Genomic DNA, 17,280 nt, shown 5'->3' on the forward strand with positions numbered 1-17,280 from the left:
TTGTTTGCAAGTATGTAGCAAAGTTAGGAGGAGCACCCCAAAATACTTCAACATTTCAAATGTCATTATTTACATGATCATAATCAACATCGACATTACTATTGAACGTATCTTGTTCATATTTGATTATCATGTTATCCAATATAATGCATGCCAATATTATATATTTCGTTGTATCCATGTTCCAGGCATGCGATGGACCACATATAATTTTGAATTAAGATTTGAGCATACAAAATGCTCGTTCCACATCCTTTCTCGCTGCTTCTTGACATTTTGCAAATAATTTTCTTCTAAGACCTTAGGACAGTGGTATGGTCTTTACAAATGTGGCCCAATCAGGATAAATATCATCTATAAGATAGTACCCCATATTATATGGAGTTTCATTAATTGTAAATTGTACGAGAGGTGCTCGACCTTGCAAAACGTCATTAAACACAAGCGATTGGTTTAACACATTAATATCATTTGTTTGAACCTGCAACTCAAAAAAATGCATGTCAAATCCACAAGTCTTGTGAAACGAAGACTTAAAGTATTATTGTGGGTTTGCGATGATCAACTCTACGATATTGGCTCTGCTATGCAACTGAACAATTTTTCCACTCCTAATGCATGCAATCAATAGAACCTAACATATATGGAAATCCTCGTGCATCTCCAATTTGTAGTAGGTGATTGATGTCATTGTTGTTGAGTCTTCTCAAGTACTCTTGTCCAAATATCTCATTAACACCCCTTACAAATTTTTGTAAGCATTGAGTTTTAGTGCATTCGTCAATTTTAACATACTCATCCACACAATTAGCAGGTTATCCATATGCTAGTATACGAATAGCTGGAGTGCACTTACACAATGGAGAGAGACCCATTCTACTAACAATATCAAGTCTCATTTGGAAACACTCATCGTGATTACTAAGAGTATTGACAATTTGAATGAACAATTATCGCCACATTCGGAACCTAAGCTGGAATTGAGGCTCTCTGTATACCGAATATTTTAAAAAGTAGTCATTCATCAATCGTAGATGTCCATCTTCATGATTGCAATTAATGACTCTTATAGGCCTTCTATGTTGATTGTTATTGCCTCCTTATTGTTGCATCGCATGTAAGTGGCTCATGATTTGTTCATCACTATCATCGTCAAGTGTTTCATAAACAATTTGTTTCCAAACTTTGTCAAAGTCATTATTTCAATCCATTGTATCGATGATTGATTGCACAAACAAGTGAAAGAATAATATTGTTTGAATGAGACATACAATAATGAATGTGAATTGAACAATTAAATAGCAAATTATACAATGACTAGTTTTGCAACGACTAGTTTTATAACGGCTAGTTTCATAACTACTAGTTTCATAAGGACTAGTTTCATAACGGATAGTTTTATAAAGGTCAAGTTTCACTAATAAAAAAAATTGAACAAATTTAATCACGGCTACAATTTTTTTTTAAAAAAAAAGACAAGTCAAGCATCATTTCTAAAAATAAAAATTAAAAGGAGGTTACAACAAATTAAAACTACCTAACAAATTAATACTAGATTCCTAGTTTATGCCTAACTATTTTACAAAGGACTTGATGGTCTTTGATTTGAGTTTCAGACATTGTAGATGTGTCATTCATTAGAATGTCATAATACTACTTTTCCAATTCTTTCTCCCTCAAGGCTGCTAGTTTGGCGTTGAAAACATTTTTTCCCTTATTGCTTCCTCCACACCAGTCAAGTCCAGAGGATTGGTAGATGTTCCTACTCCTTTCCCTTTGATCTTCCTCTTGGCTATCTTTCACCCCATTGGAGATGGTGTGTCAACTTCAGCATCTTCGATCGGTGTTTCTTGATTAGATAAAGATGAATATGCCCCAGATGCAAAATTCTTCGTCCTTTTAGAGCAATTTCAGTAAATTGATTTATCCATTTCGATTGATCTTTCAAAAGCTGCCAAGCATGTTCCAAACCAAAATCGCTTCCTTCCAAATGACATATGCATTAAGCATGACATCGTTATCCGTGCAGCCACTTTTCTTCAATGATACCACTTACTTGTAATGACCCCTGAATTTTCGCATACCTAGAATAATTTTTTGCCAATGTGATTTCAATTGTGATTCACTGTTCTTTTGTAGAGTTTACCTCAAAATTTGTTGTAATTTTCCCTAACTCTCAACCAAAATGCTTATTTTCCTTGACCAACACCAACAATTGGATCAATTGAGATATTGAGTCATGAACTAATGAGGTGCATATCTTCTTCAGGTTCAACGGCGTCTCAAGGCTTCCTGTTTGTAGAAGACCCTCCTATTTCCTTAGCGACAATCTTGTCTAGCCCAATTTGGGTAGAAAGTTCTGGAAATTGTGAGCCAACATCATTATTTGAAACCATGGTAGGATTGTTTGATGAGATTGAAGGAAATGTTTATGAACTTTGAGAATTTACAGTAGAAGAGGTTTGAGTGTTTGACATAAAATAATTTGGTGGTAGTGGTGGTAAAAAAGAGGGGGAGAAAATGGATGACGATTTTGTGAACTTTGGGTTGAAGGAGGCATGTGGTAATTTTCTCCTTCCTCTCTCTTGATTTTATGCCTCTTCTTCTTCTTATTTCTTCTTTCTTCTTTCTTCTTACTTCATCCTTCTTCTTCTTTCTTCTTCTTCTTCTTCTTCTTCTTCTTCTTCTTCTTCTTCCTCCGCCACGACCTCCTTCTTCCTTCCCCTCTGCCATGACCGTGACCTCCTTCCTCCTTCCCTCTACGTCGGTATGTGTATTTTGTTTGTTTTTATGGTCTATTGCTACTAGTTTCTTCTTCTTCATCATTTCATCTCCTGTTCTGTTGGTCTCTCTCACTTTTGCTGTTAGGGAGAGAGTAAACAATTTTTTTTTTAACATTATGCATAAATATTTAGGGTTATTGTATAAGAACCCATTTTTCAACCTGGAGATCTCTACGACCCCTTTATTGGATGATCCACAAAAGATCAGATCTTGAACTCAAGATCCTTGTTCAAGATCTGACATTAAAGATGTTCTTAGTGTGCGTATCTATTTTTTTTTTCTTGTTTCCTGTTGTTTTCTTTAGGATACATAAAAAAAACACTTGCATATAAGACCTTTTAAGTATTATTTTGTCTAGAGACCGTAAAAATGTGAAGACCAATCCTTGAGGTGAACTTTAACGGTGATAACTCTAACAACATGAGCTTAATTTAATCGAAAAGTTACTTGATTGAGATATTTTTAAAAATTAAAGAATCTAAATAAAACTTTTTAAAATATGAAAACCTAATTAAATAATTTAATATAATTAGAAAATCAAATTAAGTATTAAGTTTACAATTTATTTTTTATTTTTATAAATATGCACAACTCACAGGAAATATCCAATAATAATAATAAGAAGACAAAGAAGAAGAAGATGACACATGTAACAAAAGATTAGGAGTGTTGCTAGGTGCACCCAACATTATTTAAAAATGGCAAAATTGCCCCTGGTAATTTTTTCTCTTACGGATCAAGTTGATCCGGAAGAATGAGACGCCAGCTTCCGGATCAAGTTGATCCGTAATTGTTTATTAAAAATTTAAAATATAATTTATACATTTAAAGATATTTATTTTATTAATTATAATATAATTAAATATATTTATTTATTTTATTAATTATAATATATTTATAAATATTGATTTATTATAAATAATTAATTTTATAATATATTTTTTTAGAATAAATTTTTTTAGAAGATGATATTAAAATACTTACTCAGTCCCATTATAATTATTGTTTAAGGTTATTTTATACATATTAATAAAAATCAATAAATAGATAAAAGATAATAATAATTTTATAAAATTAATATTATGATCATTAATTTATTTTTTATTTTTATAATTAATCATATCATTAATATTATAAATAATATAAATAAAAAAATAATTAGTATTATATTAAAAATTAAAATACTAACTATTTTATAATACATTTTTTACATGATCATTAGTATAGGAGGGAAAATAGTAATTATAAGAGAATTTAAAAATATTAGTACATTATATAAAATAAGGATTTTAAATAACGAATGATGTTCATTTTTTGTTTAATTTATTTTTTTCTATGAAAATATTAATTTATTTTTTTCTATGACCTCTACTCATGATGTCCATTTTTTGTTTAATTTATTTTTTTCCTACACCTTTTTCAACTTCTTTATTTCAATTATATTTAAAGTTATATTTAAAATTAGTTTTTATTAGTTGGTAAACTAAGTTAACTAAACCATTTATAATAATTTACATATACTATAACTAAGTTAACTAGACCATTTTAATAACACACGTGTATATAGACACAAATGGAATACACAATCAATGGAAATAAATAAAACTAACATTACTAATGAAAATAAATAAAACCAACAATACTAATGAAATGAGTTCATGTACAATATCTGTATATACTTGGAATATCAATATAAAATATGTAAATAAACTACGCCTAATCTGTGCGCTGCCTGCGTCTAGACCTAACATATACTAGATGATCTTGTGTCACACTCCTGGCCATCCTGAGGCATTCTTCGATCACCTCATGTGTCGATGAGCCTAACGTGACCACCCGTAGACTCAGATGACGCTCCAACCTCTCAGCAATGCCATCACAAACTTCCTGTTACATACAAAACAAACAGATTACACAAATTATTATGCAAATATTGAGGTAAATGACGTAAATTATTAGTATTACTTACCATTGCATGTTTAGGTTCATCCACAGATGTCGACGATGGTTTTATGGAGTTAAACCCTGATAAATTTCTCTCATTGATTTCATCTCAATTTTTTGTGTATACCAACTGTTCGAAAAAAGGACTTAGGTTATCTCATTGATTTCTCAACTAATTTTCTTTTTGCTTCTTCTTTTATGCAATTGCCTTAAAATTTGGTTACTTAATCTTTCTACACTTGTAGTCTATTAAATTTACTAATTATTACCCAATTATCGCATAATTCTATGAGGAAATGATACTTTACTTATCATTATTATTACTTGAACGATTTGATATTCTTACTAAAATCAACAAGCTTCTGGTCATAATCAATCTCAAAACTTCCAATCTTGCAACAAATCCACCAAAACTAATGAGATGCCAAATTAACAACAAAGACTTGAAAGAAAATGTTAGCAAGATGGTGATGTATTTATATCTTTTTTTCTTTTTTATTGAAAATGACTCGTATCAAATGAATACCCAATAGGATGCACTATCTAAAACCAAAATGCAAATATGTACTAATGTACTTTTCACTTTTTTTCCCTTCTTTGAATAATTTGATGCATTGCCCTAGGTTATTCATAAACGACTTTCTTCTTCTATTTTCATCTTTGTTTGTGGAATTCATGTCAAACTAAGCCTATTTGAGAATAAGAAGAATTTGAGTACCGATGGCAAAGAGAATGGCTAAAAGTTTATCCTATAACTCATAATATTTGAACTACAGACACAAATTAGTTAATAGAAATTGATATAATTTTAATTTAGACTAAGTAGGTAATAGAAACAGTTTATATAAAATTGCAATTTATTCTTTCTAGTTTTTAATGTCAAATATATTTAAATGTTTTGGAGAGAGGAATTTTGATCTGGGATTGGCACTAGAAAGGACCATTACTTATAAGGGAAAGGAATTTACTTAGAGAGTTAGGACATGCTTTGTGCCTAGTGGTTTTGAAAGATGATGAATCAGATAAGTGGGTATACAAGGACAATCCATCTAGCATTTATACAATAAAATTTTGTACAAGACTCTAGTGTCACATTTATCATTGGACACAAATTTGTTTTTAATTTGTTATAAGCATTTGTCTGGAAGTTGGCTCTAGATCATATTCCTTAACCTGACAGAATTTGGTACATATAGAGGTACTATCTCTACCAGAGAAAATATGTGCCAAGGTTGTAATAAGGAGGAAGAAATATGGCTCATTTGTTTTTTGAATGTGAGTTTTATTCATAAGCATTTGTTTTTTAAACTTAATTTGCTGAGGTTGTCTAGCTGTTTGAATCAGTTTTTCGATACCACATTCAGTTCTAAGTGGCAATTACATAAAAGGCAATTACATATTCACATTAAATTAAATTGAAATAGTAGATATTCTCCAAAATGATATTATTTATCAAATATTTAACATACATTCAGAGGTGATCCTAATAACCAAAATTCCTAATTTCAAAAAAAACTCACAATGTATCAAATATTTGGCAATTTTTCAATTAAAAAGAAGCTGTGAGTTTTACGGACCACCTGATCTGTAAGCGTGTTCCGGATCAACTTGATCCGGAAGATGCTTACGGATCAAGTGATCCGTAAAACGCACAACAACTTTCTGATAGCGGTTTACGCCATCGCCGGCAACACTGGTGGAAAAAAGAAAAGGTTCACGACGCTTACCTCGACTGTGGACGGTCACGAAACTCCCTCGACGGTGGGCGGCGAAGAAGAAGTAGAAACACGAAGAAGAAGCACCACGACACCTTCCTCCTAATCACGACAACAATGGCGGCAATGGCGTCAATCTCCTCAACCAAGAAGAAGAAGAAATCCTCTGAGGTTGACTTGGGAGGCGAAGAAGAAGAAAAAGAATGAAGAAGAAGTAGAAACGCGAAGAATGAAGAAGCAGGAAGGTCCGAGGAAGAAGAAGCAAGAAGGTCCGAGGAAGAAGAAGCAGAATCGCGGCACGGGAGAGACAGGCGAGGGTTATTTTTTTGAAAAAGTACTGAGGGGCTAAAAGGCCTTTTCACAACAAGTGCTGGGTGCACCAGCAAAACTGCTGGGTGCACCTAGCAGCACTCAAAGATTAGTTGGATGGTACGGTAGCTTGACTTACTTGGTGCTAAGGCTTGAGTGTCCACAACCAGAAAAACAAAACCAAAAGGGAATATGATAGGATAGAAGCCAGTCTCTGCTGTGTGTAGCAATGGCATGGTCACTCACACTGCCACCACCTCCTTCCCTTTCTTCTTCTTCTCTTCCCACCTTCCATCACCACCCCTCTGTCTTTTGCACTGGAGTAGCGTTCACCAGGCTCCGCCATCGCCGAACCTCGAACACCATTTTCCTTGTTCCCTCTGTTGGGAAGGAAGACACTGACCTCCGTGTCTCTTCTCTTCAGGAACAGCAACTCGACGACGGCGACGACGACAACGATGAAGAACCAACCCCCCAGGACCTTGAATACGTTGCCCAAATCAAAAGAGTATCTCTATTTTTCATTCTTTTACTTGTTTTTTTTCCTCCAGTTTCCTATTGCATTTCTGTGCTCACCTGCAGGTTTTGGAGCTTCTCAGGAAAAACCGGGACATGATCTTCGGCGAGGTACGTTTCTTATTATTTATTTTTTAAATTTTGCTTTACTATTCAATATTGTGTTTGTTGATGACAGGACACGTCCAACACAAAGTGAGACCCGAAAGTAAAAAATGAGAAAAAAAATTATTTTAAAGAAAAAAGTGATATTGGAAGCCTTATAGCCAACACGTGTGATTTTTTTTTTTTTTTAAAAAAACTAATAACAAATGTTGATTGGCCTAAAACTCAAGTTTTAGTTGCTTTACTCTTAGGCCGACCTTGGTTGATGATGGTAATCATGATGTTTTATGATATGAGGCCAATGAATGACCTTGTGAGATAGTATGCATGAAGAGAGGTAATTGCCAAGTGTAAAAAGTTGGAGTGAAAATAGACGAGTATGTAGTGCTTGTTCTTAAGACAGGTACTGAGGTTGTGAATTGTGATGATTTCATTAACCTTAATTTCTCCTTTTAAGACTAATTCTAAAAGGAGATATAGAAAAGTGAAAGGTCATAATTTGGAATATTTGAGTAGAAGAACTAAGTTGAATTGTCGTATGGCCATTTTGTCTCTTTAGAATTCAGATTTATGCTATGTTCTTGCTACACCACTGCATCTCCCAATCATATTGTCTTTGCCTATGAAGATCCAATGATTCTTTCTGTATCCTACTTTCAGGTCAAATTAACCATAATGATTGAGGACGCCAGAGAAGTTGAGAGAAGAAGATTACTTGGTATTGAAGACTTAGATGGCCCAACAAGAGAAGATCTAGTTGATGCTTTGGATGAAGTGAGTTTTTTCTTCAATAATCGTGATTAATTTGTGCCTTAAAGACTGAAAGCTTTAGAATTTATTCAAAATCTTGTTTGGACTGAAGTACTGAACATCAGTTTGTTCTTTAGGGTACTGATGTCTGGCTTTCGAAAACCTATTAGGATCCAACCTGTTGACTATAGGTGCATCTATGCTCAATGAGATTAGGTTCAGGGACCCTCTGCCTTTGTGACAATGGTGTGACAATCAAGCTGTCACTCACATTGCCTTAAACCTGGTATTTCATGAAAGAACAGAATGCATAGAAGCTGATTTGTCATGTTATTCAGGAATAGTTCAGCAAGGACTTGTATCCATTGGGCACTTTAGAGTTGGAAAACAGATAGCTGATATCTTCATGAAGGTACTTAATGGGAGTAGGCTGTAGGGTTGATTACTATTATAACAAGTTAGGCATGATTAATATCTATAATCCAACTTGAGGGTAAGTGTTTAGAGTTAAGCGTACAATGCACATGATTAATGTCTAGAGGGTGTTTATGTACTCTGTACTATATTGTACTACATTGTATTGCTAGGCTAATTTTCCGAATATGAATACAGAGATCTGAACCCAGTTAGGGTCCAGTTATCCCAAATATACCTGTGTTTTGCCAACCCAACTTGGCTAAATAACTTGAAAACCTCAATGTGTTTTGTCCATTTTTTCTGTTAATGTTCACAACCATGTCTCCTCCTTGAAGAAACTAGTATTTTTGTCTGCACCTAGCTCTCCACTTTCTCTAGAACTGCATTATAGATTGTATTTCTGCTATCATAAATGAAAAAGTGTCTTCCTGCTTGTTTTATTAACTTCTGTTCATGCCTTTTGGCAACTTCTAGCCGCCTGTTATATTTTTTAACCCAAAATTTTAAGAATGAGAGAGTAATCTGCAATTTATTGTCTGAAATGCTATCTTGTGTGATTATGTAATGTATACCTTGGCTTTTTAAGTCAATTGCTGATTTCAGAAAAAAATCTATGAATTTACTAGATCAATGAAGGAAAAATTCCGAAGGATAGAGCTGCTCTCCAGATGCTTGCTGAGGAATTGGCTTCATGGCCTAATCTAGAGGTATGATTAAATTTATTAATTTGATAATCTCTGATTCATAGTGATGCCTTGAACATGTTTGTGAGGGTTGATTGCATTGTATTTATAGTTTATAGAGTTTTGAACTTCACTTTGTCCACTTCCTTGTATTGTTTCATGGAGTTTTTAAATTCTCAATGACCTGTGAAATGGATCAAAACCATAATTGTATTTTAAGATAGATTTGATCTCTATCTCGAAGGGAAGATTTTAATGTACTACTTTAGGTTCCATATATTCCTTCACAATTTCTTTGCTACTCAACCTGGATATCAATTTTAGTAGTTGCCTTATTTGAGAGTCTTAGTTGTTTTAGGGAAATTTTAGTCACTCTTTCCTTCTTTGTAATACACAAACCATATAGATATTAAAGTTTGTATTGTAGATGAAAGTCATGCAAATTCAACAAATACAGAATTCAGAAATGAGAGTTGAAAAATAAGTGAAATAAATGAGGTTCTATACTTGAAGGCTTGTCTGAAACCCAAACCTCACTTTTGAAATGCTAGTTTTTTTTAGACTTCTGCCTTGTGTTGTTTTGTTTTATCCATTGAATTTCTCAAATTTGCTGCTGCCCAAAATTCTATTGCTAATATTGTAGAATCTGATACAGTAACCCGTCCAGATTCATAGGAGCAAACTTTGGAGAAATTAATCTGAAAAAGAAAATTCAGATATGTTTAGAAAGTTCTGTATCTTTATGGTTTTGTTTCCTTATTTCTCTCTTGATTGGTGGTAGGAGATTTTTTTCTCTATTTATTTGCATATTTGTAGCAGAATTAGTCATCTGATTCAGCATAAATACCCTATATATAATTCTTCAGAACAGTGAGGAATAAAATATTTTCTCTAAACCTAGAAACATAGATATTGATTCTGTCACCTTGTCAGCTTCTAAACCTTTTCAATCTTTAACCTCAGAACCTTTAATCCTAGAATAATGATTTACTGCTGAATTAGATTTGCTATTAAGAATGAGTTTAATTTTGATCTATTGTCAATGTGAAAATTTTTCCACAATCATGGAATTTGGTGCTGACATTGTGACACATCACTAAGAGTTTGACTTTTTCAAGTAGTTGTTTTCATGATCAAACTCATTTAAATATTTAATAATGTGTCAATCTATGATTTGATCTACACAAAATTGTTGCATTGACAGTCGATCAAAATCAAACCTATAAAATATATAGGAATAATAAGATGTATTTATTATTTAGAATGGTCATTGTTGCTACTGCATTCAAAAGTTTGGTCTTACATATTTTATCTTCCCTTACTTTGAAGGACCATGACATGATAGCCAATTGTTTAGCACAATACCTAATCCACTTGTTTCAAATTCGATCATTGAAATATTTTGCATCCCTTATGTTCTCTGAATGTAATAAATTTAATCTCTGTCTCTAAATCTATAGCTCCTTGTTAGAAGTAAACCTATGCATGAGCTTCCACCTAACAGCTTATGCTTTTAGGAGAGTTGGTCTTTGATGTGGTGAACGAACCTCTATGACATCAAGTGGATTTTAGGAATTCAATTCTTGCTGCATCATTTCTTCTAACTAATAAAAGAAAATAATTTTGGTTCTAGGTTGAGTGGGTCTATGTATTGTTCACACTTTGCGCTTAATATGCTATTTTTATTGTTAGAATATATGAACAAATCCATCATCCAATATTATCTTGATCATCTTAGATTATCTCATAGGATTAGTTTCCCTATTTCCTTATTTTATGATTTGTTTCCTATTTAGTTTGAATTATGATTAATATAAAATTAGGGTTAATGCTCTAGGTTTGACGAACATATCATCACATAGTAATACATCACTTTATATCAAATTAATATCAATATCAATTTCATAGTATTTTGTCTCTATTCTTTGTATTTTGTCCCTGTATAAACTACATAATTACAGCACATATCATAACTTTGGAAGGGGAGCATAAACTCATGCTGGTTATCAAGGGAAGTGTACTCGCCAACATATTAGGCTATCTAGGGATGCAAACAAATATGAAATTTTCCCTGCCTCCTTTATTGTTAAACCAAAATATGAACTGTTGGATATTCAAGGGGGGTAAATACCCAAAAGATTTACACCAATTGGTCATGAGCAACTATACAAGTGAACCTGATACCACACTTTAACACAAAACCCTAGGGTATTCAATCTTTTCATTTCTATCCGTTGTGTAACTTTCCCTCACATTTGTATTCTAACAATTTGTCCCTCCACACGGTAGTCTCCCCCTCAAGCGGAAGTCATTTTTAATCCACAAGTATCTAATGGTGACCCTTAGAGCTTAATTCTGGTTGTCTCGACTTGCCTAGCCATTGTTACCAACATGCTCTAGTACCTTGAACCGCCACACCTTGCACCACCGCACTCTCCACTGAGCCACAGCCACACTGCCTGACCTCAATGCATGGACTAACCTACTAGGAAGACTTTTGATACAAGGGATCCTGATGTCCATAGATCCCGCCATCTCCATTATTCTTGTCCCAGCCGGTCACCAAGTTGAATCATCGACTCTGATACCAATTATTGTGCATAGGAGTGGGGTAAACATCAGGAGATTTGCTTCAATGGGCCTTGAGCAATCACACAACTGAATCCGACACCACACTTTTAACCCACAACCTGAAGGCTCAGGTTTATGGGTCTTAACTTTCGATACAAGGGATCCCTAAGTCCACAATTCACCGCCGCCATCTTACTCATTCGTGCTGGTTGAACCAAGTCGAACCATCGACTCTGTTACCAATTGTTCGAAATCCAATGAGGGTAAACATCGGAGAGATTTACACCAATGAGCCATGAACAACCGTACAAGTGAACATGTCACCACATTTTAAGCAAAAACCTTAAGACTAAGGTTTATGGGTCTTTACTTCACTTATATGGTGTTTAACCTTTCAATTTCTATTTGATGTGTGACTTCACCTCCCATTTGTACTCCAACAATTCCTAAATCAAATTTGGAATAAACATTGAGTCAATAACAATATGAAGATTCATCCTTTAATGTATTAATAATCAGAGAATGAAAACAAGTTGCTCCCATGTCCCTATATACCTAAATTTGTTCATTTTCCTGTTGTCAAACATTATTATGTCAGCACTTGGACTGGCTGCTTGCTGGACCTTGACATTTATCTTACTGAAAAACATTTACGAGGGGTGCATGGTTCAATATTGTACATATGAATTCCTTTCACTTTTTGGTGATTGCACTTAATATGATGATGTGGATCATTAATTAGGATTATCATATCTTTTCATTTAAATCTTATTTATTTTAGTTTATCTTGTCTCTTTATCACTTTTTGGTTTCCGATTCATATTTTATTAATTAGGATAATTGTTAGTTATGATACTATCAATTAGGTTTCCCTTTATTTTTATTTTATCAATTAGAATAATTGTTAGGGATATCTTTGTAGACTATTCAAAGGTCAGACTTGATTGAAATTTAATCAAGGAGAAATAATGATATTCAGAAAAACTTGTGTTAGTTTAGGAGCTGCTCTGTCAAGGATGAGTCATCTACCTCTTGCTTTCACTATAGGTCGAAAGAAGGATGAAGTTGTACCTGTCTTACAACAATCTAATCAAAATAAAGAGAGAATACAGCTGCCAGAAAACTAAACAATCAAGCTAAAGGAGAAATAGTATTCTCTTACACCCCCACAAGCTCAATGAGGCTGAGAAACCAAGGGATGCTCAGAGTGTGAAGAAAAGAAATATCAGCCCATTGGCTAACCCCTTTACATGGACTTCTACTGGTCTCACATGACCCTCCCACCTCAATGAGATTGTATTATTTTTACCTCAAAAGGTGCTAATACTTTCTTGCTAATGTATTCATTCTTGATTGTGTCTTGTATGACCTCTCATCCACCTTGACATTCTTGTCTCTACAACACTTAGATTATGCCTTGTTGACACTTTGCTGCTGAACATTCAGTAACTTAAGCATTGTGGGTCTTATGATTTTGTAGTAAATTTTTCCTTAATATTGAGAGACACTTTTTGAATGTGAGTAATTCTTGAAACATTTCTCCATTTCTTCAACTTAGCTTGAATCCTATTACTTTGATCTCTCGATCTCTATATATCCATCAATCTTTTTTCTTTAAAATTTAAATACTATGTTGTGTACGAATTTTTTTCCTGTCTTTTGTATCTGTTTTCTCTGACATGAATTTTGGCAGTGCTAACTGCTAATGAAACTTTTGCTTTTCATTCGTTGCAGTTCCTGTTTGGTCTTAAACCACAAACTCCTCTTCCAAATAAAATGGAAGTAGAGAATTGAGTGTATTTATCTCCATGTTAAATACTATTGTTTGTAACAAGTCCATTCTTTATGAAGTTTTAATTGTATGTTTGCACTATCCTTTGCAAAGGTTGTGAGTGTTTGATATATTTTTTACTCTTGCTGGCCTAGTGTTGAATACCAATGCATGCTTGCTCTATCCTTTGCAAAGGGTGAGAGTGTTTGTGATTTTTTTAATTTTGTTCCTAGCCTAGTGTTGAATATCAAATTCAGGTCAATTTCCATGAAATTTGCAAAAACTATTTTGATATAGTAAACAAATGCTTTCTGACTATCTTTCTTCTATTCTTTTATATGTTTGAAATATTTGATTTTTGTTGTGGAATTATTTAGAGATTTCTTACACTATGTAATTCCAAAGTGAAACTTCAAACTGTCATTTTTTCCTGAACTAACATTCATTTCCTCTGATATAATGCATAGTTGTATTAGTACCATCAGATATTTGCATCGATGATACTATCCTTTGAAAATGAACATTATATCAATTATTACTACTATTTCTTATTTTTTAATTTTAAAAATTGATAGGATGCTTTGCCTAAGAAAAAGCCCAGCAAATCTCTCTATGCCAAAGCCACTGACACTGGAATTGATCCTGAACTGGCTGCAAAGAAACTGAACATTGATTGGGATTCTGCTGCTGAAATTGAAGAGCAAAACGCAGACGATGAGACAGAAGTGCCTCCAGTGGTGGTCAGTTCCTAACCTGCCTTAGAGATTCTTTTGTTTTGCTTGTTTGGTTTGGTTAGTCACCAGGGTTATTGCTATTTGAATTATGATGCCAATAATTATAGTAAAGGAACTTAGTGTAACCATAAACTTATATGAAATCCCCAGATTATGTGTAATGTGCCTCGACATTTGTTTTTCTTATATAGATACAAACTATTTTTGTGTTTGAATTAGAAGATTTAAAGCACGTGGAAAGTTATAGTTAGATTTAAAGCACATGCATATTGATTAATATCAGCAATTAATCATTATACATGTGCTGATTAGCTACTTTTGTAGTTTAAAATATATGTGTTCCCGATAAATATTTGAATTCTGTATTTGCTACTTAATAATCTTTTTCTTCGTTTTTGTTTTCTAATAAAACAAAAATATTGTTTTTGGTCATTGATACCTTTTTTAGTCATTAATAAATTAACTAATTTTTTCTTTGTTCCCTGATAAATTTTTTTCATTTGTATTTAGTCGCTTTGAAATTTAGTCGTTTTTTTTATCAAGGAGCAAATACAAAATTTGTTAATTTATCAAAGACTAAAAAAACATACCAAGGACCGAAAACAAAATTGTTGATTTATTAGGAACTTAATGTAAGGAAAGTTTTTGTCAGGTAGTAAACACAGTTTGGGTATTTAATAGGGATCAAAAACATATTTTAGCTCCTTTTGTAATTAATAATGTACTTAGTATAAATATGTAGTTTTGTGTGTGGGTTGGTTACGCCTGGTGTTTCACATCAAACTCTCCTCTAATTATATATTGTATTAGTGGCTTAATGATCAGCCAGTGACCCCTTGAAGAAATATCTAAGTTTGGAGCAAAAATAAGGAGTTATTGTAATTGTTCTTTAAGTAATTTTTCTCTCTTTAAGGTTTAAGATATTTATTATTGTTGTTATTATTAATTTTCAACCCTTTGAGCTTTCAACTGAAGATGTTCTTCCTCCTGCAGGGCTATGGAGCACTATACTTAGTTTCGGCTTTCCCTATTATTATAGGTATTTCAGTTGTTCTGATCTTGTTTTACAATTCCCTCCAGTAGGAACTTGCATTCCACTGAAACTCAGCGTATAATGTTACACTATATTGAAATGAGTTAGTATATTGTAATGTTCGTCTAAAGTTTATTAGTCTATTTTACGTTAAAATTCATCCTTTTGAGGAAAGGTGTCCATGAAAGAAAAGCCAGGCTTGTTGCAAATTGATAGTTTACCAGCGTATAACCCATGCTATGCACGGGACATATATTTGATTATAGGCTTATTATAATGTGTGAACTTTAACAAAATTTCTAAAACTTTTTATAAATGCTTTGTCTAGAAAACACGTGAAGGATCAAACAAAAGCAAAAACACGAGAACACAAACTTTTATATTGATTTATTCAACCTAAGTAACATTTAGTTCTCCTCTAGCCTGTGAAGGTTTCACTAATTAAAACAAGATTGTAAAGAGTATTCTCCTAATCACTTATGATTACAACAAACAATCTTCTCTTTAAATTGAAAACGTAAGTATTCTTTAACACAGTCATGACTTTCATAAATAATGTTTGAAAATATTACAACAATCTACTTATAGAGTAAGGATATGAAAGTTTAGTGTGATTACAATATCTTTGCAATGTAAAAGCACATTGTCTAGAATGATTGTATCAGAGAGAAGGTTTTGTCCAATATATTCGTTAGACTTCTTCCTATCTTTTCTTCATGCTTTTATATAGGCACCAGAGATCTCGTATCTATTATGAGATAGAGTCCTTAAATTTCTTCCCATTTTGAGCTTTGTCAAATGCATGAGAAGCTTGACATATTTCCACTTTTGACATGTTCACTTTTGCATATGAAAGAGAAAGGATAATGTCCTTTATTTTTTTTTAAAAAAAAGTACTAACACTCTCTACGGTCTTGTACGATTTTTTATTTTTTATTTTTGCATTTTTCAAATTTAGTTTTTTCTTTGTACTAATCCTCGAAGAGTAACTTTGCTTTTGATCAGAGACTATGATTATACTGAGAGAAATCTTGTTCTTCATCAAATGCTTGAAATTCAAATGCTAGATCATATTCGAAAAACAGAGGGAATAACAAACAAATGAGAATATAATACAAGTGTAAACCTTAGTATTCAGAAACATAGAATAAAGAGCTCATCACATATTCGCATGGGTGAAAAATACGTGAATATATAAATCAGTGTATATTTTTCGTTAAGCATGGGACAAAAACAGTGCATTGGACGTTGGATATTTTATAAAATAACTTTGGATGCGACTTCATTTGTATAACACAACTTCTTTTACAAAAGCTCTGAACGAAAGTTCGTGAATGTGCGTTGGACACAAGCTCATTTAAAACATTTTTAGCATCTAAGGTAAAAAGCGTTATACCTTTGTATATTTGGACTCATTATTCCATTGCACAATGCTTTTTGCACAGGTCAATTAGCATGTACAAAAAATGTATGATTCTTTTGCACAATGTACAACAATATATTTTTGTTGTACATTTTTTATGTCATTGTACATTATGCAATGGAATCATATTTTCATTGCATATATTTGCATATATATGCAAATATATGCAAACAATTTGCGTCCAATAGGATTTGAACCTATACCTAAGGTTTAGAAGACCTCTGTCCTATCCATTAGACAATGGACGCTTCTATTTTTTTTTTCTTTTATTCTTTAACCTTATTAACTAAAAAAGGTTAAAGAATAAAAGAATTCTATATTCTATATATAGGAATTCTATATTCTATATATAGAAAAGATATAGAAAATTTATAGAAAATAAATAAAATTTAATTTGTTATTGTACATTTTTTTTTGTCTTTTTCATTATATGACAGATAGGTTTGACAAATAAAAATAACTTATGTATTATATTAAAATTCATTCTAATGTTTACCACATATTGAGATACACATCCATATAATT

At 32.7% G+C, this 17,280-nt stretch overlaps 1 protein-coding gene and 1 non-coding gene across 2 annotated transcripts; one reads left to right on the top strand and one right to left on the bottom strand.

The window, feature by feature from the left end:
* Window positions 1-6,862: 6,862 nt before the first annotated feature.
* LOC100779639 (ycf3-interacting protein 1, chloroplastic) lies at window positions 6,863-15,488 on the top strand. Its single transcript, XM_003531902.5, has 6 exons — window positions 6,863-7,260; window positions 7,335-7,379; window positions 8,034-8,147; window positions 9,167-9,247; window positions 14,141-14,305; window positions 15,293-15,488. The coding sequence occupies exons 1-6, from the start codon at window positions 6,982-6,984 to the stop codon at window positions 15,380-15,382; spliced, it is 774 nt and encodes a 257-aa protein (XP_003531950.1). The 5' UTR covers window positions 6,863-6,981; the 3' UTR covers window positions 15,383-15,488.
* Window positions 15,489-16,931: 1,443 nt separating this feature from the next.
* TRNAR-UCU (transfer RNA arginine (anticodon UCU)) lies at window positions 16,932-17,003 on the bottom strand. The gene has a single exon. It is a non-coding gene; the product is annotated as a tRNA-Arg (tRNA).
* Between the last annotated feature and the right edge of the window lie 277 nt (window positions 17,004-17,280).

This window comes from Glycine max, chromosome 8, assembly GCF_000004515.6.
Source record: "Glycine max cultivar Williams 82 chromosome 8, Glycine_max_v4.0, whole genome shotgun sequence".
Taxonomy (NCBI): Eukaryota; Viridiplantae; Streptophyta; class Magnoliopsida; order Fabales; family Fabaceae; genus Glycine; species Glycine max.

What these genes read in the sequence shown, in the direction of transcription:
- LOC100779639 (XM_003531902.5), top strand. Translation starts at nt 6,982, where the DNA reads ATGGCATGGTCACTCACACTGCCACCACCTCCTTCCCTTTCTTCTTCT. An exon ending in ACGTTGCCCAAATCAAAAGA is followed by an intron (nt 7,261 to 7,334) that starts GTATCTCTATTT and finishes GCTCACCTGCAG; the next exon opens with GTTTTGGAGCTTCTCAGGAA. An exon ending in CAGAAGTGCCTCCAGTGGTG is followed by an intron (nt 14,306 to 15,292) that starts GTCAGTTCCTAA and finishes TTCCTCCTGCAG; the next exon opens with GGCTATGGAGCACTATACTT.